General features: G+C 35.1%; 1 protein-coding gene across 1 annotated transcript in view; it reads left to right on the forward strand.

Annotated features, from left to right (window-relative positions):
- Nucleotides 1-302: 302 nt before the first annotated feature.
- Nucleotides 303-25,428, forward strand: part of LOC150105980 (lysoplasmalogenase TMEM86A-like) — a 55,215-nt gene continuing 30,089 nt past the window's right edge. Inside the window, exons 1-2 of the mRNA XM_090393736.1 lie at nucleotides 303-486; nucleotides 22,808-23,201. Coding sequence (XP_090249862.1) covers nucleotides 436-486; nucleotides 22,808-23,201 — 445 coding nt within the window. The 5' untranslated portion in view covers nucleotides 303-435. The remainder of the gene's footprint in view (nucleotides 487-22,807; nucleotides 23,202-25,428) is intronic.

Genomic DNA, 25,428 nt, shown 5'->3' on the forward strand with positions numbered 1-25,428 from the left:
AATATAGAAAAGTATCTTCTAATTTTTGCTATTAAGTTTTCATTTTAAATCTGAGTACTGCATGTTTAACAGTTGATTTTTATTACTACGGAACATGGTTCCTAAGATTACAATGTACATTCCGTTGTCATTAGCGTGTTATTGTATGAATAATCTCATATTTATAAAAAATAATCTAATAATCTCAGACTAAGCACATGCGATTTGACTTCCCTCTAGTATCAAAAGAAGAAAATACTTCGAAGCCGTTGGTTGTTTGCTACAAACTTCTGTTCTGCCAAAGCGAAGGGGGGGAAGGGTCTGGAGACGTCATCGTTTTCACTGGAGCAATAGCAGTTGAATGTTGTAGAGTTTCTGATCGTGCAATAGAAGTAGCGTTCGGGCCTTGGAAGTAGTGAGAGCATTTTATCGAATATATTTTCTCTAAATATATCGATGGGTGAAACCGAAGTTCATCCAGATTACTGGACTAGCCCAAAAATCGTTGTAAGTATATTTGCTTCGTTTCTTATTCCGCAGCAATGCACATTATTACATAACCTTTTGCTATTAATAATTACATATTATTTTTCGTTGAACTAGTTACAGAAATTTGTCGTTCTGAATTTGTAGTTGTGACAATAGTTTTATGTGACGGAATTATATTTGCAGGACAACCAGCCATGCAAGTTCGTTCTGCTTTGTATGCAGTAATGATTTGGAAAGGTCATAGGAGTTTGTTCTGTTAACCTTGGCCGTAAACACAGTTCTAAATATTGTGGGGGATTTCTGGTTCATTGTCTTGTTTACTAGCAACTTGATTGACATGAGTAACAGCTGTTATTTTAAACTAGCAGTGAAAAATTAAGACGTCGCCATTTACGTGTGTAGTTTTTATTCACCTTGGCAAGTTTTATGGTTACTAGAAATCAAAATCTTTCCACTCTCCTCAATTTCTTTTCTCAGTTATATAAGTAAAGTGGATATTAGATTTTTCCGTGTTTCTAGAAATTAAGGCACCCACCAATGAAATATTTAAAAAATAAGTTGCACCATTAAGCGTAGAGAAACTTTAATTTGATTATCATTAAAATGGGAACTAGTACAGATTGTACTTCAATTTATACATCCATAATTGTAATTTTCTTGCTTAGTTTTTAGAAATATTTTAAACTTTCCTCCACGATGTTTACTGTCCATAACTTGAGGTCTGGGAATTGAATGATTGATTGAATTAAATCTGTATTCATGATTTTTTTTAATTAAAAAACAACAGTATCATGATTATATTTGCTTGGTAGAGGCTATTATTTTTAGCACATCAAATAAATTGTGTTTATGCAGAGGCTTACCCTTATTAGTTCAAAGATTTTAAATGAAATCAAATGGGGGATAAAGTTCCATGAAGAAAAGAATTCAACACTGTTGTACACTTTAAAATTGAAATCATGCAGTCGCTTCTTTTCATTTGACTATTTTTTAGAACTTCAAAACCATCAGTATATAACTCATTTATAATAACACTGTTAAAATGTCAGTTCTTTTGTTAATACAGAGCCTGTACCAAGGAAATAATGACAAGTACAAAACAAATGGCTCACAAAATGTTGAGCAAGTTTGAATACTGTTAGTAGTTGGAAGGGGTCAATCATTAGATGCTGTTGGCACACTCTCCCTTGATGAGTCTTTGGACTCCCTGGAGGTGTCACATAATAATAAAAATCTTCATCTCTTGGAGTGGTGTTTAAGGATTTACTCAGTGCATTATCAACAAGATCCAGGATTAAGTTCATAATGGCAGGATTCTTTAATGGTCAGAGTAGGGTTGTGGATGGGAAGGATTGTTGACCGAGTGGTTATCACATCCACTCTCCAGCCAAAAGGCTGCAGGTTCGAATCCCACCATGGGCATGTATATTTGTGATTGTCTATGGAAATACTAGTGGGGATGGTGGGCAGTAGATGGCATTGTGGTTAGTTATAGTTGGCAGAGACAGATAGCTGTAGAGTAGGTACCCACCCTTGATGAGTCTTTGGACTCCCAGGAGTTGTCACATAATAATAAAAGGGAAAAATCTCTTGTGCGAAGGGGGATCCACATACATTAGTATATCTAGATTATGCAAAGGTCTTTGAAATATTTCCACATGGCAAGTTATATTCAAATTGGAACAAATGGAGTGGATAATAAATTAATGAGATAGATATGAAGTTGGCTGTCTGATAGGCATTATCAATTTTTTTAGGTAGTAGAATAGTTTCACAGGTCTGTGGAATATTCCCTTGGAGAATAGGCTGAAGGTGTGTTGGTTACAAAATCTAGTTGATAGGCAGAAAAGAGGGGACATGATAAACATAAATTATTAAACCAGTTCTATAAGATTGATACACAAGAAAACTTTCATTACATTACAGAGAGATGACTGGAAGTTGTGTAGGAATGTGGTTAGTAAGGGTGTGCAAGCTAGATTTTTTTGCTTGGAGAGTGGTGAATGATTGGAATGGATTGCCAAAAGCAGTTGAATGTCCTGATAGTGTATGAGTTTAAGGCAAGGTATGGTAGGTGTTGTGTGAATAGCAGTTAGTGTGGGTTTCTCATGATGAGTCTTTTGACTCAATAGAGATACCCACAATAATAATAAATTTCATTGCCCAGTGTTAGATAACTGTTTACTATATTGGCTTGTGGGGAGGAAAAGGTGGCTTGGGAAAAATAAAAGCCGCATGTTTTTTCTTTGGAGTAGTGTGGATTATCTAACTTTAGCCTACCCATAGTACTAATATGCTATAATGTTCATATGCAGAAAGAAATGTGTATGGCGGGGGGGGGGGGGAGTAAGAAGGTCGCTAGTGATGTGCTACAAGGATCTGGTTTTTTTTTTAGAGCCATTATTATTTAACTTGTGTGTTGAATGCAGATGCTGTTTTTTCTGGGAGGTGATGAAGAGCTTTCAGATGTGAACCTTATTGTCATTCTCTTCAAGTCATCTGTGTTATAAAGTTTGAGATTTGGAAGGCAGTTGGTGGGGATGCTCTAAATTCAGTTGGTATTGTTTTGAAAGAGGTGAAGATAAATGACCTGGGGATTATGGCAGATAAGGATCATATTGCAAAAATTGTGAGAACAGTGGTTTATTGTAATAAGAATAATGATGTAGTAATAAAGGATTACACAACATGACCAAAAGTTTCTTTTAAGTATAAAATTAAAATATTTATTATAAATACTGCTTCTGTAATACATCAAATTCTTGGAAGTGAGGGGGGGGGGGAAACTGACTTAGTTTCCAATGTCTCTTGGTCTTGAAATTGCCATTGTGTACATGGTTATCCAACAATACAAAACAGAAAAGCTGATAATGATGTCTGGGGAGTACAGAAGGTGGAATAGAATTTCATTTAAAGCTATGGAACTTGACACTGGCATTATGTGAAACTTCACATTGCTTGGAAGGAGCAGGTCACTTTTGTGATTAACTAGTTCAGGTTGTTTTTTGAGTTGTCATAAATCTGCTGCAGTTGTTTGAAGCAGACACATTTAAAAACCAAATTATCCTGTGATTGTTTAGTCAGAGGATGGATGCATGTAGTGGATAATGCTGGTGTATCTACCAGACATGCAAAATCTTTAGTGAATTGTGGTCTTTGATGTGTATTGCACAGTGAACCTGTGTAGTAATGATGAGATCATTAGTGCCACCATCCATATGCCATTTTTATTGCATGTCTATAACCAGTTGAAATATATAAATCTTTTTCCCACAAGAAATAACTTTTGGACATCACTATCATATGTGGGATTGCAGAGGTAATTGGAAAAAGGAAATCTGATATTTTTCTTGAAGAGTTGGTAGTTATAGTAAGAGAACACTTTGAGGACAGCTGTTCCAGAGAACAGATAAATGGAATAAAAGAGGAAGAGAAGAAGCAGATTAGGTATGTTTGCAGCTGGATTGGAAAGAATTATTATTATTACACCTCCAAGGACTCATCATGGGAGGTAACGCTGCACGACTCACTGTCTCCCCCCTCCTTAATCCTCCAACTACACAACTACCATCGACACAATGTTATCCATTACTCATCTCCACCACCAATAGTATTTTCATCTGTAAATTGCATGTGTTTTCACTGCCGATTTGTTGTATGTTGGGCAGCTGCAGCCCATGTGTTTGCATGTCCAACAAAAGGCAGAGGAATGATGGATGGTAATGCATTGGACCAGTATCCATAACACTATCTGTAGAAAAGACAGCTGAAAGAGCATGTGTGAGGTAATGGTTGAAGTAGGTTTATAAGGGAAGGAGGGATCATTTATCAGCTGAATTGCTGTCCAGAGGACATCAGAATTATTAGGAAGGTTTAGATGAACAGCATTTGAGATATATAATGTAACAAATCTTCAAGCAATGCAGTTTTTCTTAACAATTTGGCCGTGCATTCACTTACTGTCTTCTTTGTGCCTATTTTCTTATTGCTTGTGTATCATCTGTTATTATCATCATCATCATCTGAGACCTCCAGGGACATACATCACCTGCCCCAGCTGCCATACTTTCTCTTAAATTTATTCATACTGGATGCACTTACAACCTCAACAGACAAACTGTTCCACTTACTGTTCTATGATAGAAAACATTTTTTAAAGTTCTTACTCAAAGTAAATAGTTGAATAATGGTAACTGAAGCAGCCTTTTTTTTTTTTTTTCTTACTTTTCACCATTTTACTGAACCACATTTCATGTATACTGTATATAAGTTGATGCAGTTGGATTGGACTAGGTTTGGAATTGCAACCAAAACAACTAAGGCTATGAGGTCAGTGTATTCAGGATGATAATTACTGTATTGTTTGGATTTTATGAAAGAACCTAAGTTTCGGGGGAGGAAACCCTGCCACCTGTATCAGACAGCTTGGCTGCCTTTTGTCAAAGACCTTGTATAGGTGCTTCACACCTATAAATGGGATTTGAATCCTGTCTTGCCAACCAAAGTATATCTTCATTACCAGCTGAGCTACATAGGCTCAGTGTCATTTTGTACTTTTGAAGTGCTGATTGTAAGTGCCATCTACAGGAGCATTTGCATAATTTTTGTCAAAATATTAACTTTTTTTTTAGTCACTTGACAGCAGTGGTGGCTGGTGAAAATTTTAAGTCGGGGTGCTGCATATACAAAATAAGAAAAATAATTCATTTTTTCCTAATCAGTAACCACATTAAGTAAATTTTACATATTAAAAAAATTTGCTTTATTAAAAATATTATTTGAAAATAAAATCCTTATAATAAATAAATAATTGTTATTTTAACAGAATAAAATAAGATTTACTAAAGATATTTCACCCTCACCATGACCACACCAATAATAAAAGTTTTGTCTCTCACAGAAATAACGTGCGCAAGCATACAATTTATCTGTAGCGACGCTGCTCGTTGAGCAGTGTCAGATTCACTTGTTACGTGCAAACGAATATCGGCGAGTCTAGCCTCAACTGATCGAATATGATAATTCCGACACTGTGTAAGATCGCAGTACATTTATTTATTTATTATTTTTTTTTTTTTATTATTATTATTTGACACCTCCAGGGAGTCCAAAGACTCAGCGAGGGAGATGTGTGCCAACAACATCGAACAATTGGGTCCCTTCCAACTACTAACCGCGCTCAAACTTACTTAACTGAGCCATTAGTAGCAGAGACTCTACCAATCGACCAACCTTTGCCGGCGTAATCTAATTTCTTTCGTAATCTAAATCGTTAATGGAACAATTCCAATTATTAACTATTCAATCAATGTCAAAACATAAGCTGTAACTTTTAACATGTTGTATTGCATTTATATAATGTAAGCATTGTTGTTATTTATAAACACAAAATTTAATTTTTTCATTGGGGTGGGTCTGCTGCAGTGCTTATGTACAAGCTGCCACTGCTTTGACAGCCCACTGCACAAGCCCTTGATCATGCTGTATGTGAACTCAGATTGATCAATTTCTAAGTAGATGAGATTTTTGTAAAGAAGTTGGTGAATTTTAGACATTAAACAATTCATCCAATTTGAATTCTCTGTTCAACATTTAATTCTAAGTAGTTCCGATAATATGGTCGGTTTTGACATATTTCTCTGTTTTTCAAAATCTTCTTTCTTACCCCCCCCCCCCCTCAACCTCGCAGATCTCTTGCTATTCACTTGAAAGGACAAAATATTAGAAGGCATTTCTTCTGATGTTCTCCACATGCAATTTTTGCTTGGAGCATTTTGAATCATATGATTTCAGCACTGCTGCTCTAAAGGCACCCTACTTAGTAAAATATACTGATTGTGTTTTGTCTTAAGCTGTGCATTCTTTTACCTCACCAGGCACCATTCCAGAATATAATTCATTATAATATATATATATATATATAATTATTATTATTATGTGACACCTCCAGGGAGTCCAAAGACTCATCGAGGGAGAGTGTACCAAGAGCATCGAATGATTGAACTCCTTCCAACTACTAACAGCGCTCAAACTTGCTTAACTTTTTGCGAGCCATTAGTAGCAGAGGCTCTACCAATCGACCAACCTATGCTGGCAAATATACATATATTTCATTATATAAAACATCTGACAAACCTTATTGACTTATGTATTGATAAAGGGAAAATACCTCATCATCATCATCAAATTCCTGTCATGTACCCTCAAGGGGTGTACAGGATATGATAGGACTACATGAAAAAAATTACATCATTACTAACTTCCTATCTACAATTTTCTTCCAAATCAGTCTGTTACTTGTCAAGACTCCAATATTATCAGATCTTATATTTCTATCGTCTAAGGCACTTTGTACCGTATCAATCAACCTATATCTTGGTCTTCCTCTGGGTTGTTTTGCTGCCAACTTGGCTGAGAACACTTGTTTTGCTAATCTTTTTTCGCCCATTCCGTTTAGGTGACCATACCACCTAAGATTAGCTCTTCTAACGCATTTCTGGATGCTGACAATGTCAAGTTCTTTCCTAATATCCTCGTTTTTAATATGATATTGCCATTGATGCTATCTGTTCATGCCTCTAATCTTTCTCAGGACTCTCGTATCTGTGGTCTCTAGTCTTTGGTCAAGTGTTTTACTTCTGACCCAGCTCTCAGATCCATAAGTTAAAACTGGTTTGAACACGCTTGTATACAGCTAATTTAGTGTTCCTACTAATTTTTCTCTTATTCCATATGAATTTATTCAATTGACTTCCCAACATACCAGCTTTGCTGATTTTGTTGTCTATTTCTATATTTAATTTACCATCTTCAGTAAAAATCGTGCCTAAGTAGCTGAAATGTTTTACTTGTTCCACAGGTTCTCCATTCACAACACAGTTGACATTTTCAATGATTCTGCCTATTGCCTTTGTCTTTTTATTGCTGACCTTCATACCATATCTATTACAACAGTTATTCAATTTATTCAGAGAATCTTGCAGACTTGTAGCGGATTTATTTAGAAGTATAACATCATCCACATAAAGCAAAGAGCTGACATTAACATCTCCAATTTTGATATCATGTTTAATACCACTTTCCTTCATAATGTGATCCATATAGTTAATAAATAACAGAGGGGATAATGTACATCCTTGTCTCACACCAGATTTAACATTAAACCATCTTCCTGTACTTCCTTCAATTCTAACTGCTGACTTACAACTCAAATAAAGACTAAGTATTGCTTGATATGATGCTCAATTCACACCATATAACTGTAGTGTATTGAATAGCTTCTCTCTTGGCATCTTGTCATATGCCTTTTCCAAATCGACAAAATTTAAATACAGATCTTTGTTATATTCTCATGCTTTCTCCACTATTTGTCGTAAAGTGAAGATCTGATCCTGACAGCCTCTATTTGGTCTGAATCCAGCTTGTTCTTCACGAAGCTTTTCTTCCACAATTCTTCTCAACCGCTTCTCAAGTATACTTGCATAGATCTTGCCAGGAACACTCAGTAGGGAAGTACCTCTGTAATTCTCGCATTTCAGTTTTATTTCCCTTTTTATATATGGGTACTATGGAGCTCTACTCCAATCATTGGGAATTCGTCCCTCTGTCCATGCTTTCTGAACTATATAATGCAGCCACTGTAAGACTCTTATACCACCATACTTCAGCATTTCTGGTCGAATATCATCTACTCCTGCTGCCTTTCCACATTTCAAGCCTTTGATGGCTTTTTCTACTTCAAGTATGGATATGTATTCCTGACTGCATGCCTGGGCAGTGCTTTTTACCACTGTGCTGTCATCACTGCTTGTTTCATTTAGCAGTTTTTCAAAGTAATTACTCCATACTTCAAGGGTATCTTTCTCTCCCTTTTTCATGTTACCTTTATCATCTCTAACTCCTTTTACAGCACTCTTTCCTCCATTCCTAAGGCGTCTTCAACAACCTCGAGAATATTTTGTCACCTTCTTGATATTTATTTTCTATATTCTTGCCAAAGTCCTCCCGTGACTTTTGTTTAGCTAGTTTTATACAGTGTTTAGCATTCTTACATTTGTCTCTATATTCTCTAACAGCACAAGCCAACTTATTTGACAGGAACGTTTGATATGCTTTCTTCTTTTCCTTCACTGCCTCTTTAACTTCCTGTGTCCACCAGGGAGTTCTGGTTTTTTTTATCCTTGCAGACAACCTTGCCACATGCCTCTCTGGCAGAATCAATCAATGTTTTCTTCAGAGTTTGCCACTGAATCTCCAAGATTTGATTCCTGTTCTCAAACTCTTTCATTTTTTTCTTCAATAATCTTTGTGTATTTTAGTCTACAGTTCACATCTGAGAGCTGCTCAACTTTTATTTGCTTTAAAACTTTCTTACATGTTATTCTTTTCAGTATGAAATTCAATTTTATCCTGCTCAAGACTAAATAGTGATCACTTCCAATTTCAAATCCTCTGTACACTCTGGTGTCCTGCACCAGGGAGAAAACATCACTATCAACAATAACATAGTCAGTGAGACTTTTCTTATTCCTAGCTTCTTCTCTCCATGTGAATTTGTGCACATTTTTATGTTGGAACATGGTGTTAGTAATAACCAATCCATGTCCTGAGCAGAAATCCAACAGATATTTGCCATTATTATTAGCTTTGCTCTTTTCTCCAAATTTTCCCAAAACATTTTTATATGTCTGACAATCACTTCCTACTCTGCTATTTAGATCCCCAACAAGGACCAACTTTTCCTTTTTCATTGTGTCAGTAGCTTTCTCTAGAGCCTCAAAAAAATTCCTCCACTTCTACCGTAGAACCTTCTGTGGGACAATAGGCACAAATAAGTCTCATTGTCCAGTTCTCCATTCTCATATTTGCCCACATTACTCTACTTGAGACTGACTGCCATTCAAGAAAATTAGCCTCATATTTTGTGTTGAATACTATGGCTACTCCTTCTTTTCCTTGATTGTCATTGCCTGAATATAACATTTTGTATTTATTGCTCAGAAAGATCTCAGAACTATAAATATCTCCAGTTTTTGTCTTTTTTGTTTCAGTCACCCCTATTATGTCGATCTGGTACTTATCTAATTCCTCAGCCAGCTCCATTTCTTTGCCATTCAGGCTTCTTACGTTGATAGTACCGATCTTTAACTCTGGTGATGTTGAGTTGGGTTTTGTTTTCAGATTTGTTCCAGTAGCTGACTTTTCGCCGTTCGCTCTGGTTCCCTGGTGAAAACAACGGGGGGCCTTGTTTAACCGGACGATGCCCCAGCCGGCATGAAATTTTGTCATGTTGTACATTTTTTTTTTTTTTTGGTTTAACCAATAAGAATACAATTTGGTCAGCTAAATCCCAAATTGCCAGCCCATCCTCGTTCGTTCAGTATCCAAGTAGATATCCAACAGGGTGCACCATGAGAAGGTGAGGATTGGACATTAGGTCAGAAGCTCTGGTCGGTTCTCCACATTCCTTTAAAGGCTATGTGGAGGTCTCCTCTCAGTTATACAGTTTTGACCCTTAAGCATCCCATGGAAAATACCTACAATTGGGATTAATGCAATATTAACATTAATTTAGAAAAAAAGGAGATAAAGAAGAAGCCAAAAATTATAGACCAATTAGCTTATCTGTTCTGTATAAAATACTTACAAAAACAATAACTAACAGAATAATACCTATTCTGTAATTAAAACAAGTAGAGCAGGCTGGATTCCAAAAAGGATATAGTACAATCGACCATATATGTGCACTGAGACAAATCATTGGGGGGGGGGGAACCCAGAAAAATATCAAAAACCTCTGTTTAACATTTATAGTTATTAAAAAGCCTTTGATAGCATCAAAACTTCTGCAATAATAGAAACTCTAGAAAATGAATCCATACGAAGTGAATATGTGGAACTGTTAAAAGAAATATACAAAAATAGAACAGCAACTATAAGATAACAAATAGAAAGCAACAAAATCCCCATACAAAAAAGAGATAAGACAGGGAAATTCTATATCCTCTGAAATTTTTACAGCAGCATTTCAGGTGATGATTCAAAAAATTAACTTTAATTCCAAAGGCATGATAATAAAAAGAGAAAAATTAAACAACTTGAGATATTATTATTACAGGTATCTCCATGGAGGCAGTAGACTCATTGCAGGAGACCCAAACTATCAAAACAATATCTTATATCTCTTCTTGAATTCATTTACAGATGTAAAACTCCCAACTGAGTCAGCAGTGCATTCCACTCATTCACCACCCTCTAGGCAAAAAATCTAGTTCTCACACCCTTGTTAACCACACTTTTCCTTACTTTCTAGGGATGACCTCTTGTTCTTCCATTAATATCACACAGCTGAAACATCAATCTTATAAAAACTATTTAGTAATTTAAATGTTTCTATCATATCCCCTCTTCTCTGCCTATCAACCAACCTCTGTAATCCACAAGCTCTCAATCTATCAATGTAGGGAGCATTTTTTACATCTCTCACCACCTTAATCACTCTCCTCTGAACCCTCTCCACAACCTTCTCATCTCCAAGGAATCCAGGTGACCAGGCTTGAGCACAGTAATCTAAATGTTGAAGTATCAGTACCTTATATAGGGGAATCTCTTTATTTCTGGATGTTAGTGTGTTCTTCGGTAACCAAGTAATCCTATGTGTAATCTTGGACACCTTAGCAATGTGCCCTCTGAACTTCATTTCCCTATCCACCAATACCCCCAAGTCCTTAGCCTCATCAATCTCTCGGAGTACCATTCCATCATTGTAGTACACAGCTGGTAATCTTTTAATCTCAAAATGCATAACTTTACACTTTTCCACATTGAACTGACATCCATTACCTTTTGTCCATTTTGCCAGCTTATTTAAATCATCTTGTAAACTCTCAACATCAGCTTGGTTTTTTTATTGTGCTACCCAACTTTGCATCATCAGCAAACAATTGAATATCTCCCTTTAATCCATTTCCTATATCATTTATGTATAAATTAAACAATAACTGCCCAAGCACAAATATGCAGATGATATTGTATTAATTTCAGAATCAACACAAAACCTGCAGAAAATTATAAATATACAGGGTGTTTCAAAAAGAATATCCTGATTTGAAAATTTTCAAATTGTAATTTGAAAATTTGAATAACTGTACCACATTTTCATTATTAAATATAATTATTTGAAATCGGGTCATTCTTTTTGAAACACCCTGTACTGAACATAAAAAGCCAAAAGATTGCTCTTAACTTTTGTTTTTTTTTTCTCTTTACTTAGGTACTTAGAGCAAAAACAATAAAATTTAATGAGCCAATAGAAATAGTCTTATGTGTACTTGGGGCAACTTTTTGAACATTGAAAATGGATTACAGAGCGAAATTAGCATCCCATTTAGCATCTTTGTGGTGCCAAAGGACATGAGACTATGAACTGTTGAGTGAGGGTTCCATTGGAAGGGCACTTCTATAAGGTTGTGGTTTGAGTTACCAATAGGAGAACTGATGTCTACAGTATATTTGGAAGGGGAACTTGTTAAGAAGAGATCAAGTGTTGTTTGCCGATTGAAGGGTAGATTGATTTGTGAGAGGTCATTAGTAATGGTAAATATCTTAGTATCACTGCCTGCTTTATCCATCCAAGTGGAGAAGGGAAGCCAATTTGAATTGTGGACATTGAGGTCCCCAAGAAGGATGACCTTGCTATTAGATTTATTGCAGTCAAAATATCCTATCTGTAGAGAGAGAGAGTGAGGGTCAGAAAGGTCAGAGTAGTTATCAGAGTTTGGGGAGCAGTAGATATAGTTCAGGCAATTGAGGTTGCTATCCGAAGTTCTGTTAGGAATAGAAATTCTGATTTAGAAGACTGTAGGTGGTGGTGCACATTGTTTATGTTGCTGCTTAAATCACAATTTTTATTTTATTTTTTTGTAAGAATGTGAAGTTTCTTTTTTTTCCTTTTTTAATTATTGTTGCCAGAGAAATTTTATTATCTTCAGTGAAATCATGTTTCTTTGAGTTGTAGTCCATTTTGTATGTGCCTGAAAGAAACCGATAATAGGGGCGATTGATCCAAAAAAATTAAGGGAACCCAGTCTCTTGGCCATGACAGTTCCCCTTGTAACCGTATTTGGTCTCCCTCCAGTCCCAAACTCACAAAGTAACTAACAGCAGGAGTTGGCGCTAGCTGATTGTGTAGCCTCCAGATTTGTTATTAACCGTTTGGCCTCATGCACTAACTAGTGACCAGCCTGTGGAACCCCTTTACTGCTATACCCTAGTTAATAACAAATCTGGAGGCATCCCAATCAGCTAGCGGATTCTGGACCCTTTGCAATGTGATTCGCATGATAGTGGGGGGAGCCATTTGCACTACATGTTTGAAGAGGGAGTCAGGAACTGGAATCCTTGTTGTAGCAAGGATTCCAGACCAAACATACAGTAGCTGCAAGTCACTTCAAGCCTCCAGTAAGTATTTCACTAGGCACTGACAAACATCTATTACCTAGTATACATGTATGTATACTAGAAATGAAGTTAACATCCAGGTTAACATGCATTGAAGATTAAGTTTTTTTGATATATATATCAAAGTATAAAAAGAAATATTTAATAATAATTTATTATTTTTTATAAATTTCAAATACTGTACTCGGAATTTGTTTTCTCTTATATGTGCACACAATTTTATTCAGTTGCTATTATTTTAATTTTGTAATGAGGTACTATTTAAGGCTGAGCTGTTGTAATAATGTGAAGGAATAAACATATCAGTGGTAAATGCAGAATTTACTGCATAATGGGTTTGATTTCCTTAATGAGGAGAGGATTAAGTTTAGCTTTTCTATTATTGGTACCAGTATGTGCCAGCTAGACAAAATTTCAATGAAGATTGTGAAAATGACAGTAGTCAATTAGTTTGGAACTAATAGCCGATGGAGATGATTTGCAGTTGATGGAAGAGTATGCATTCAGTATATATCCTGTTCCAGAGGCACTGGGATCTAGACTCTTTAGACTCTTCTACATGTGCCATTGATGTCATACACATTCAATAAATTATTATTATTATGTGACACCTCCAAGGAGTCCAAAGACTCATCAAGGGAGAGTGTGCCAACAGCATCGAATGATTGATCGCCTTCTAACTACTAACCGCACTCAAACTTGCTTAACTTTTTTGCGAGCCTTGTGTAGAGGCTTAAGTGCTGTGAGGACATTATGTTGGAGGTTTAATGGATTTTTTACAACACTCAGAAAGAATTAAATTAGAATTTAATACTCCTATATTTCGTCCTAGTCACTAGGACATTCATAGAATGGATAAGGGTAGCAAGTTTGCTACCCTTATCCGTGCTACGAAAGATCAGCTCCCCCCTCTCTCTCTGCCTGGAGTTTACAAAGTACCCTGTTCCTGTAAGCTTGCGTACTTTGGACAGACAGGCAGATCAGCATCCATCCGCCTGGAGGAACACAAGTCGTACATCGTTAAACACAACTATGGCCATTCAGGCTTGGCTGACCATGTTTTGGACACCACCCACAGAGTATCATGGAAGAAAACCACCATGCTCCACCACAGCAAATTCAAGAAAGAGAGACTTTTCTTAGAAGCAGCAGCAGCTCTCAGAAACCAACCAAATCTTAACAAATACGGTTGCATTAAGCTTCCGAAGATTTGGGAAACACTCATCACCAGAGGTCCCACCTTACATTCCAGGCCACCTACTACCGCCCATAGAGGGCGCTCCACCTAGATAGGACTTTAGTGTCACCCACTTGGTTGGGCTTAGTATTGTAAGTTTTTGTGTGCATGTTACATTAATTGTTTCTGTAATCCCCGTAGATGTCCTAGTGACTAGGACGAAATATAGGAGTATTAAATTCTAATTTAATTCTTTCTGAGTGTTGTAAAAAATCCATTAAACCTCCAACATAATTTTTTGCGAGCCATTAGTAGCAGAGGCTCTACCAATCGATCGACCTTTGCTGGCAATGGTTTATAATTTTTTCAGGAGTTTTTATTGTAAATTAAACATACTGTATATTAATTGAATTTGTTATTGTAAATGAAAATACTTATGATGGAGTCCTCTCCACCATAAGCAGTAATAGATTATAGTAATAGATTAACTGATTTTTACAAATCTGCAGTATTTTAGAGTTTGTGATTAAAATATTTGATAGCATTTTGTGGTCTTCCAAGCTCAGATAAACTAGTGCTGTTATCATGTTTATAAAAGGTGTTATCATTAATTGTTACCTTTTAACATCATAAAGTGTACATTATAAATTTACACATTCATAAAGTATACAATGTGTATTGTAAATCTCAATTTTACCAGTGTCTAAGCCTTAAATTCTAAAAGGTAGGATATCTTGCCTCCGTAGCACAACTGGAAGAACAATGGTACATTGCGCCCTTCGATTGGAATAGGCCTAAGTTCGATTCTCGTCGCGACAGGAGGAATCTTTATCTGGATGGTTTCAATTGAAGGTGAGTTAGCCGATCTCATATGGAGGTAGCAGGGTTTTTTCTCCCGGAAACTCGCGTTTTTCATCCCGCATACAGACAAATTGGCCCTTCAGAACACACGCAATTTACAGACAAAAAATACTAGTTGTGGTGGGTGATAGATGGCATTGATGGAGATGATTTGTAGTAGAAGTTCGATGTAGTGGTTGAGACAGTTGTAGGTATCCTCCTGCGATGAGTCTTCGGACTCCTTAGAGGTGTCAGGAATAATAATAATCTCCTCCTCAAGGTCTTTACACTGCACTGCATATGCTATATTTTGCAACATGCAACACAAGATACTTCTAAGCATGAATGCAAAATATCTGTTTCTATTCATTTTTATAGAAATAGATGTTTAACATGTTCCTGCTGACTGAGCTTAAATGTTCTTTCTACATTTAAGCCATATCAGAATTGTTACAAATCAGTAGAAAGCAATTAAAAAAAAAAAAAAAAAAGAGATTTTGTAAACATAGCTTTGTTTGGTCTTTACCGATGACAGTTATTTGCTCAACTCCCTAAAGTTTAGTAACCTTTAGAGAGATCATCGTATCTGCCATCATTGACAGAATTTTCATTCCTATTGGTTGCTTAACACCTGTAGTTTCTGAGGTTAGTTTTCTGCTGTTCATCGTTTTAAATATAAGAAATATTTATAGCAGACTTCCAGCAGTGGTAAGGACAGCTGTAGATAATTCTGAATTGCAGATAGTTCAAAGATATCCCTTTTTCTCAGATCTCTCTGCTAAACCTTGCTGATATATGAATTATGTTCCATATGGTATTCACTTTCTGATTTAAAGCTATTTAAATTGTTCTCTGAAGCATAACTTAGTGTTTCAATTTAATTGCTACTCCATTTAGAATGAATACTGTCACTCAGTCATTTGACATGCTCAGGGATGACACTTTCCTGCTCCCCAGAAGATTGCTGACTAAGTAGAACCATGCTACTTAAAATCATCATCCTCTGTTGTAATGATATACAACTATAATGAAGTGATTGCATGAATTAATTATTAATTTAAAGAATGCAAAAACCAAGAGTTACATACTTGTATATGGAAATATGACTTCTGCATTATTTCAACCTTGGTATCACTTCTGGATCTGGCTCCCACTGATGAGACCTCAATAAAGGTCAAAACCAGTCTGGGTAGTGGCCCTTCACATAATGCATAGCAATATACATATCTAATAGATGCATTGCAAGTTACTTCATGGAGAAACTTTGTTTCCTTATGCTTGGATAAAGGATGAAACTAATTTCCAAATGGGATACGCTGATGATCGGATTTACTACATGCACACATACCCACATCCCTCGTTATACGTGATTTCCTTATGATACCTAAAGACTATTACTGTTTTCTATCCAAGGTGTGGATGCTTTGACCTTGCTTCCTACCTCCATCTGCTATTCTCGGTGTCCATTTTGTGTTCCTACTGCCTTATCAGTCTATGCGGTATTGTCTTTATCTGTAAATATCTTATGTGCCCTTTGAGCAATATGTCTGGCAAGAGAAAAACAAAATAAACTAAAAGTGAAAAGAAGAATATTAATAAAGATCAAATAAAGAAAAGGCCTAGGAAATCCCATTTTTAGAAGTGAAGTTGTGAGTTCTGAATCAGTTTGATAAAGTGAATGTAGCATTAACATTCAATTGGTCTTGGAACTGAGTGATTAGTGATTTCTGTGTGAGAACCATTCATGATAAATGCTAATATAATTTGTGAGAGTGCTGAATCATTTATGAATTTCAGCATGCCCAAAATAATGAAATCTCAGTCTCATGCAATTGAGAAAATGGAAAGGATGCTGGGTATATGGATTGCACATCAGAACCAGCAGAACTGTGTTTGTCTGGAGCTGTCATATGAGAAGGTGAAAAATTTTTGATCTGATGAAATGTGAAAAGCAACTGACACCTTTTTCTGCAATCTGTGTGTGGTTTGACTGCTATAAGAATGACTATGCATTTTGCAATCTCAGCATGACTGTCAGGCCTTGCATCTGCAGATCACCTTGTTGCTGAAGAATTTCATGAACTCTTCAAAGCAAAGATAGCAGAAGGAAGTTACACTCAGAAGTTTAAAACTGCAAATCAGGTTTAGATTGAAAGATTATTGAAAAGTAGTCTTCAACTTCAGTATTATAGCTAAAGATGTGTAGTTACAATGCATTAATCTTGAAAATAAAAGAACTTTTTAAAATATATATTTGTTTTATATATATATATTGAATATTGCATTTACTACTCTTATGCGTAAATATGTATGTGCATATTCAATTAATTTCATCTTGAAAGATAATCTTGCTCATCTGGGAATGCAATCACCCCAAGTTGTCTCTGTCTCCTGTTTTACGTGCCTTTGATATACATGGTGATTCTCTAGAACGCAACCCCCATTTATAGCAATGTGTGTGTGTTGGCTCAAAATAACTAAATGAAACCAATGGATAGAAAGCAAATAGTTGTCATTAACAATTTTATAGAAAGTTGCAAATGCAGAATAAGACAGATGACCAACTGCAGAATTAATTCAGATTGTTGGATAATCTAGAAAAGGTTTAGAGATCACTATTTTATATATTTGTATAGATATGGATATGCATGGCATGTTCAAAAAAAGACCAAACGTTTGCTATAAAGACTTTATTGCTTATTTTACATTTTAAGCACTGTCCCCTTTAAAGTAGGCCCCTCTACTGGTGATACACTGTTCCCAACATTTCTTCCATTGTTGAAATGCTTCCTGGAATGCACTTTCTGTGATGGCACACAGTTCTCTTATTATCCAGGAATGCAATCACCCCAGATGATAAGTGAAGTTTAAGTCTGGGAAACAGGAAAAAGTCTGCTGGGGCTAAGTCCAGAGAATAGTTTGGATGGGGCACAATGGATGTCTGATGTTTTGCCATAACTGATCATCAGTCAACAATCGTGGCATGAATTTTGCACTGACGCAACACATCTGAAGTTTTTCAGTCAAAATTTGATGGCAAGATCCTATGCTAATGCCCACTTCATCAGCAACTTCCCTCACAGTTAAATGACGATTTCCATGAATCACAGCACGAACTATCTCATCATCATCTGTTGATGTGGAAGGTCATCCAGGTCCGGGATCTTCACTGACCGATGTTCTGCCCTTTTTAAAATGCTTAAACCACTTATAGTACTAGGTTCAGCTCATACAGTCCTCCCATATATGCAGGGCTGGCCTTCTCTATAAAGGGGCCCGAGTGCAAGAAACCTTTTGGGGCCCTAATATTTTTCGAAGGTAAAAATTGAAGGATTCGAAATAAATGTGTATTGTAAAACTTCTTACCTGCAAATTACTTTGGTACAGGAAAACAAAAAAACACATTTGAAATATAACAGGTTAACATAATGTTTACTGAACACAAAAAAAAGTATTAAATAATTAAAATAAATAAATATTTAACACAAATAAAAGTAATCTAGCTCGCCAACTAGTGCACAAAAACTATTTACAATTAATTATTGTTTAAAGTAATAAAAAAAAATAGGTTTGCTATTTAGGGGCCTAGTTTTACTAACATGTATATTGCTTAATATGTATTTATTTAAATATGTGATTTTATTTTTGCTATGTCATTAATCATTTCCGAAAAATTACAATTTTTGGCAATTTCCTTTTCGATGCTTAATATAGCAAGTGCATTTAAGCATTCTTTGCACATACTTGACCGAAGATAATTCTTTATCAATTTTAATTTGCTAAAAGAACACTCTGCACTTGCTATAGTAACTGGTAACGTAAAGAAAATTTTCAATACAGTTAGCACATTTGGAAATAGTTCATTATAACGATTATTTAATATATATTGCAATATGTCTTGCACTTTATTTAAATTTTTTTTTTTTTTTTTGGTCCAAGATCAATTCTTGTAACAAATCAGTTTCCTGGATTAAATCTTCGTTTACATCTTTACTATAATATTTTACAAAATCCCTTGAGAGCAGTTTTCTAGTTCAATTTTTTCTAATGTTTTTATATCAGTGATTAATTTAAAATAAGAAATAACATTGGATATATTTTTAAAATCTCTCATCTATTTATACAATAACAGTATCAATCACGACGCTGAAAATGTGACATCTAAATTCCTCTACCGTGTTTAGTAAAACTTCATCTTCTGCTAGTTCAATCTAACAGATAAGCTTAGGCATTGGTGGTTATTCATGACTTATTTTTCACAGTATTAACAACACCACAAACACTTTTATCAACAAAGATGTTTTATTAACGCTAATATTTCGCTGATTTTCAACTCGTCATCATCAGAGCACAACACACATATAAACATGACAGTGAGTGACAGTGATTCTGCTAGTTCAGAAAATCTTTTTATTTTTCAAATTCTTTTTTTCAGGGAAGTCTTTGGAAATATTCAAGTTTCGTGCTATCATTTTTGTGTCGTCTAAAATGTGTTAAATTTTGATCTTAAATTTTGAATTTCATTTTTAATTTTATTCACTAAATTTAAAGCAGAGTCGAGAACAATTGTTTTTCTTTGAAATAGTTTGTTGATACTATTAATTTTTGACAATATTGTAAACCACACTGATAAGCTTAAAATAAATGGCATTTCTTGTAATGAATCTAGTAGACTTTTAGCTTCGGATACTGCTGTTATCGTTAATTGCACCAATAAATTCTTCTAAGGCATAAGTTTGTTCAAACTGTGTATACACTGCTTTGATTGCATCTATTTTGACTTCCCATCGAGTATTGCATAATGGTTTAAACGTAATATTTAAATGTTTTTGTATAATTTTCCACCTTTTTGTAGATGCAGAAAATACACAGTATAAACGTTGCAATATTCCGAAACATTTTTTACAATATATACTACTGGAAGCAGCATCACAAATTATCAAATTAAAAGAATGTGATAAGCAAGGTACATAAATTGCTTGAGAGTTTAAACTAATTATTCTAGAGTGTATGCCTTTATATGTTCCCTTCATATTGCTACCATTATCGTATGCTTGCCCTCTACAATTCATAATATCTAAATCAAGCTCACATATTCTTTTTAAAAGCAAATTTGCTAGTCCTTCACCAGTTACTTCAATAAATCCTATAAATGACTAATTTATAATTAATTTCTTGTCTACAAAATTTACATATATAATAATTATTGAAGTTTGTTCCTTGTGAGAAATATCAGGAGTACAATCCATTTGGATACTATAATATATGGATGCTTTTATATCGTCTTTAATTTTATTAAGGACTTCATTACCTAATGCAGCAATAATTTCCTCTTGAAATCTATGCATCAAATGATGCACAATTCTTTTTTTCGTATTTTTAATTCTGTTTACATGATCCATTAGCACAGGATCGTATTTACTTAATAATTCTATTAAACTTAAAAAATTTCCATTATTTGGCGTTCCTATTGTTTCATGGAATTCCTCAAAATGACAGATTGTTACTTGCTAAAAATAGAATTACATCTCCAATTCTTTGGAATAGTAATTTTAGACGTTCCGTTTCTTTATTTATATTAATTTGATTTGTTCTGTCAACAGTTGAACATAAATTAAGCCTTTTTTAGTAATTCTTGCTAAGCAATAAAAGAATTAAAGTGACCAACAGAAAGCTCACGATCTCGAATTACAGATGACAGTTTTCTCCATTTATTAAAACCACATATAAATCGTGTTGATTGATCTTTTCCTCTTCTTTTGGAAAATAATACACAACAAAAGCAAAATACTGAGTCTTGAGCTTTTGAGTAAACTAACCAGCTGCAAAGCTGAGTTTCACCATTTGGCATTTTTTTTTTTTTTTAAATAGTAAGATGTAGAAAATGATCTACCGTCAACATTCTTAATGAATGCGTCTTGATGATGATGTTTAGGTCCGGTTTTAACACAAAATAATCTAAATTTATCAGTTATAATATTTGGCCACAAACCTGGATCATTTATATTCACTTGATCACCATCATTATTATTGTTTTCTTCATTATTTGCTGTATCCAAAATGTTTGTATAATCAGACGCGTCTTTTTCGACAAATCCCACAGCTCCTACATTTTCGTTGAAAAGTTGTGTAGCTTGTTTGGAGTTTTCTTCTTCAGTTGAAGTTTGAATCGAAACACAGAGATATTATTATTACCAGGGGCCCTAAAATCCTGTCGATGAAATCCCTTTAGTTATAAGCAAAATTAGAAGAAGAAAAAAAATAAATACATTTCTGCAAATGTGTACCGACTGTGCCCACTCAATCATGGGGCCCGGGTGCATTGCACCCACTGCACCCCCCAGATGGCCGGCCCTGCCTGTATGCTTGGTTAAGCAAATGAAACGTCTCTGTAAAATTTTTACAAAGTTTGCAGCAAAATTTCACACATGTTCTTCAAGCTCTTTCATTGTCACTAATCCGATGCATGTGCTCACTTCAATGGGTGTAACTCGACTAATGGTCATAGCAGAACAAGGAAAATGTCAGTTTGTTGTCAAAACCTGCTGCTAGGTGCACTTAGTAGCTGCAGCTCGCTCTCTGTGTTGTTGGCGCGGTATTTAAAAAGTTTGGTCTTTTTTTGATCATGCCTTGTGGACTGCCTGAAAAAAGTGTTATCCTTTGCTCTGCCACATGAACAAGAAGGTTTAAGAAATGGTTTCAGCCCCATAGATCACATCTAAATACTATAAGAACTAATAGAGATCCAACAAATAAACTTCTACTCTGCTTGGCATTCATTGACTATGAGAAAGCATTTGATTCCATAAGAACATCAGTACTCATTAAATCTCTGAAATATTGCTCTCTAGATGACAACTAAATTAGAATTATCACTAGCATTCAGGCTTTTTTGATGACACAAAACCTGTCAAAATTGGGAAAGTGGCATACCACTTTTCACTCTGTAGTGTTGCATTCAATGCAACGCTACAGTGTTTTTCTAGCGATGAATTTGGAAGGTAAGGAGTCAAAATCAATTGAGACTGCCTTACCCATCTGTGTTTTGCTGATGACATTGTTGTTTTTGCCAATACTTCACCTGAATTACAAAACATGATTTGGGAGCTAGCATACAAAAGGAAAGTGGGACTGAAGATGAACTTACAGAAGACTAAAGTAATGTACAACAACTTCACATGTCAATCAGATATACATCTTAGGGATGTAATGTTGGAAAATTTAAATAATTAAATCTATCCAGGTCAAAAGATTACAGGTGATGTCAGAATCCAGGGAAAAATACAGTTGTGAAACTGGCATGCATTTGGTAAAAAACATATCTTTAGGTGCACCCTACCCTTATGTGTAAAGAGAAAGGTGTTTAGCCAGTGCATCCTACTAGGTGTTACCTATTGATTAGAGCCTTGGATCTTTACCCAGAAAGACATTCAAAGGCTAGAGACCACTCAGAAGCAAGGAGAGATGCATGATGGGAATTATGAGAATAGATAAACAGAATATGTAGATAAGAAAAATGTCTTACAAATGTGAAAGACATCCATGCAAAAACCTTAAAATTGAAATAGGCAGCAGCCACATTGCTTGAAGATCTGACCAACAATGGACTACAGAAATAAACTGGATCTCCCAGAGACTAAAAGACCTAGAGGTCTTTTAGTTTAGCTGATAGAGAATCAGGAAACACTGGCAAATAAGCAGGCTCTAGTAGTAGAAATCTTAGAATAACCATCCAGCACAAATTGAGAACAATTGATGATCACACACACTGTGTATACATCTGCTTGCATTCATATTGTTATTAAACTTTTGTGAAAAATTTACTTATGTATTTTTTTTTTTTTTTTTTCTCTCCTCCTCTAGTTAAAATGTGTTGGTCCGAAGTTAGTTCCATTCTTCAAGACTGTAGCCATCTACTTTGTACTTGCCATTCCCAGAGAAAACCCATCTTGGTTTGCATGTTTGATCAAGTGCCTACCCATCTTATGCCTTTGTGGCTTTGTCATTGTTCATGGTATGAGCCTTGGAGAAAAACATGCTTACTCTAGACGTATTCTAGCTGGACTTATTTTCTCCTGCCTTGGTGATGTCTTCTTGATCTGGCCATGTTGCTTCATGTGGGGTATGCTGTCATTTGCTATGGCACATCTACTCTATATATGGGCCTTTGGAATGCGTCCACTCAATTCTTATGCTGGCCTTGTATGTGTCTTGGTATCTGGAATGGGCAACTATGTCATGTATCCTGGATTTTATGGTAATTATATTCTCACCTTTTGATATAGCATTCTTTTAAAAAATAACTTTTAATAATAATAAAAAAAAAAGAGTATTTAGTTCATAGCTTACTGGTAGAAAAATAGTTTGAATATGCTGTATTTGTTTTGTCATTTGTCAGTAATATTGTGCAAGTTGATGTAAATTATCGTAGTTAATATAGTTTTTCATGTTCATTTCAGGTATGTTTTTATATTTAGGGTATAATACAAAAATTGGGAATTTGCAATCACAAGAATGGAACTTGTCCTAACAGTTAATCATTGTTAACTGATCACTTGTTAATTATAATATTTAAACTTTGATGCTGGGTGAAGTTGATGTTAAAGTCTAATGTGGTGTTTCTCAGTCTGATTTGTGACCACTGATGTCCCCGAGACCTTTTGGGAGGTCTGCAAGGTGAAAACTATCCTTTTTAGGCCTCGTGGCACATAAGACAGACGTGTTTCTTCTAGATACCTCTATAAGCCACCTGTTCAGTTCTTTCCAGCTCTTCTGGCCAGCCATTCTTCTTTCTTTTCCTTTTCTCTATTGAGTTAATTTAGCTATCCCTTTTCTGTTTAACTTTTGGAATCCACATCAAACCATAGGAATCTCTCTTTCTCTCTGCTGTCCATTCTCAGTATGTGTCCATCTGTGTTTTTTTTTATTTCATCAGTAATGCTGTTTTGCACATGCAGTTTATATGTCATTTGTTATATATATGGTGGGACAAAATATTTTTAATATTTTACACAGATGTTTTGTTTGAAAACTTTTTAACTTAGCTTCCTGTTTTTTGGTCAGTGTCAATTTCTCTTATCCATATGATAACATAGCCTTAACATTACTATTGAAGATCTTGATTTTGGTTTTATTATTATATTTTGAAAATTTCATCTATTTAATTTTTCAAAAGCAATATTAGCTTTGCATTATATCCCTGTCAGTTCTACCTTTATTATATACATTTGCTCTCAAGTATGTAAAATTCTTAACTTCTATAGCATGCTGATCGATTTTGATCTCGTTGTGGTATTTGCTGTGTAGTTTAGACACTTTTGTCATTTATTTTAAGACCAACCATTTCAGCTGTTTTATACAAGTCTTCTGATTTTATTTGTATATCATTGTATTTTGATATCAAAATTATGTCATCATCATAATCTAGACCTGTGACATAGGATTCCATTCAATTTCTCTTCTTGCACCTGTGATTTTTCTTATTAGAAAAGAGTTGGTTTCCCCACTCTTTCCTCCCCTATCGCTTTTGGAGGTGAGGGATAGGTTGAGCCCTTACTAGTGAGGGATTAGGTTTGTGTGTGTGTGTCTGGTTTGCCTGTTTTGAGGGACGAAAAACCCAACTTTCCGAATGAAAAAACCCTCTACTTCCATAGGCCAACTCACCTTGAGTAAAAGAGACCAGATAAAGGTTCCTCATGTTATAGACGGGAATCGAACCCGAACCCACATCTTTTTAACTTAGCTTTTTAACTTTAACTTAAAGAACATCACTGAACAAAGCAGAGAATTTAGAAGCCCATTATACTTAAGTTTTACAGATTTTGCTAGCATCTCTATAGCAAAATCTGTAAAACTTAAGTATAATGGGCTTCTAAATTCTCTGCTTTGTTCAGTGATGTTCTTTAAAGTAAAAATATGATGTACAGTACTTCCACCTGTTCTAAAACCAGCTTGTTCATGCCTTAATATATTCTCTACTTCATTTTTAATGCTATTTATCAGTATTTTAGAGAAAATTTTTGCAGGTATTAACAGACTAATTTCTGTCCAATTATCGCATCTAGTGAGATCTCCTTTCTTGGGGATTATAATTATCATGCTTCTTTCGACTGTTTAGTGATCTTTTCAGTCTCATTTGCCCATTGCTAAAGATCTGTTGCAGTGTATCAGCAGCAGTTTCTTTAATTGTCTTAATCATTTATATTGCTTAATGAAGTTCATGATATGAAATCAATTAATTTCATAACATATTTTATCCTCCTGTTCTGATTTCTAATTTATTTACCCATGCAGTTTAATTTTGGCTATTACTAGGTAACAGTCAGATCCTACATCAGCTCCTTACCTTATTTTAACATCTAAAACTGAACTCCTAAAATTACCCTTGATTGCAATATTACCAGTTTAGGTTTTGATTTTACCATCTGACAATATCCAGGTCATTTTATGTATTAGTTTTAAATAAGCTTCCTCCTGCCACAAAA

This window comes from Typopeltis vanoorti, chromosome 6 (genome assembly GCF_054136105.1).
Source record: "Typopeltis vanoorti isolate ZY-2024b chromosome 6, IOZ_Tvanoo_1.0, whole genome shotgun sequence".
Classification (NCBI taxonomy): Eukaryota; Metazoa; Arthropoda; class Arachnida; order Uropygi; family Thelyphonidae; genus Typopeltis; species Typopeltis vanoorti.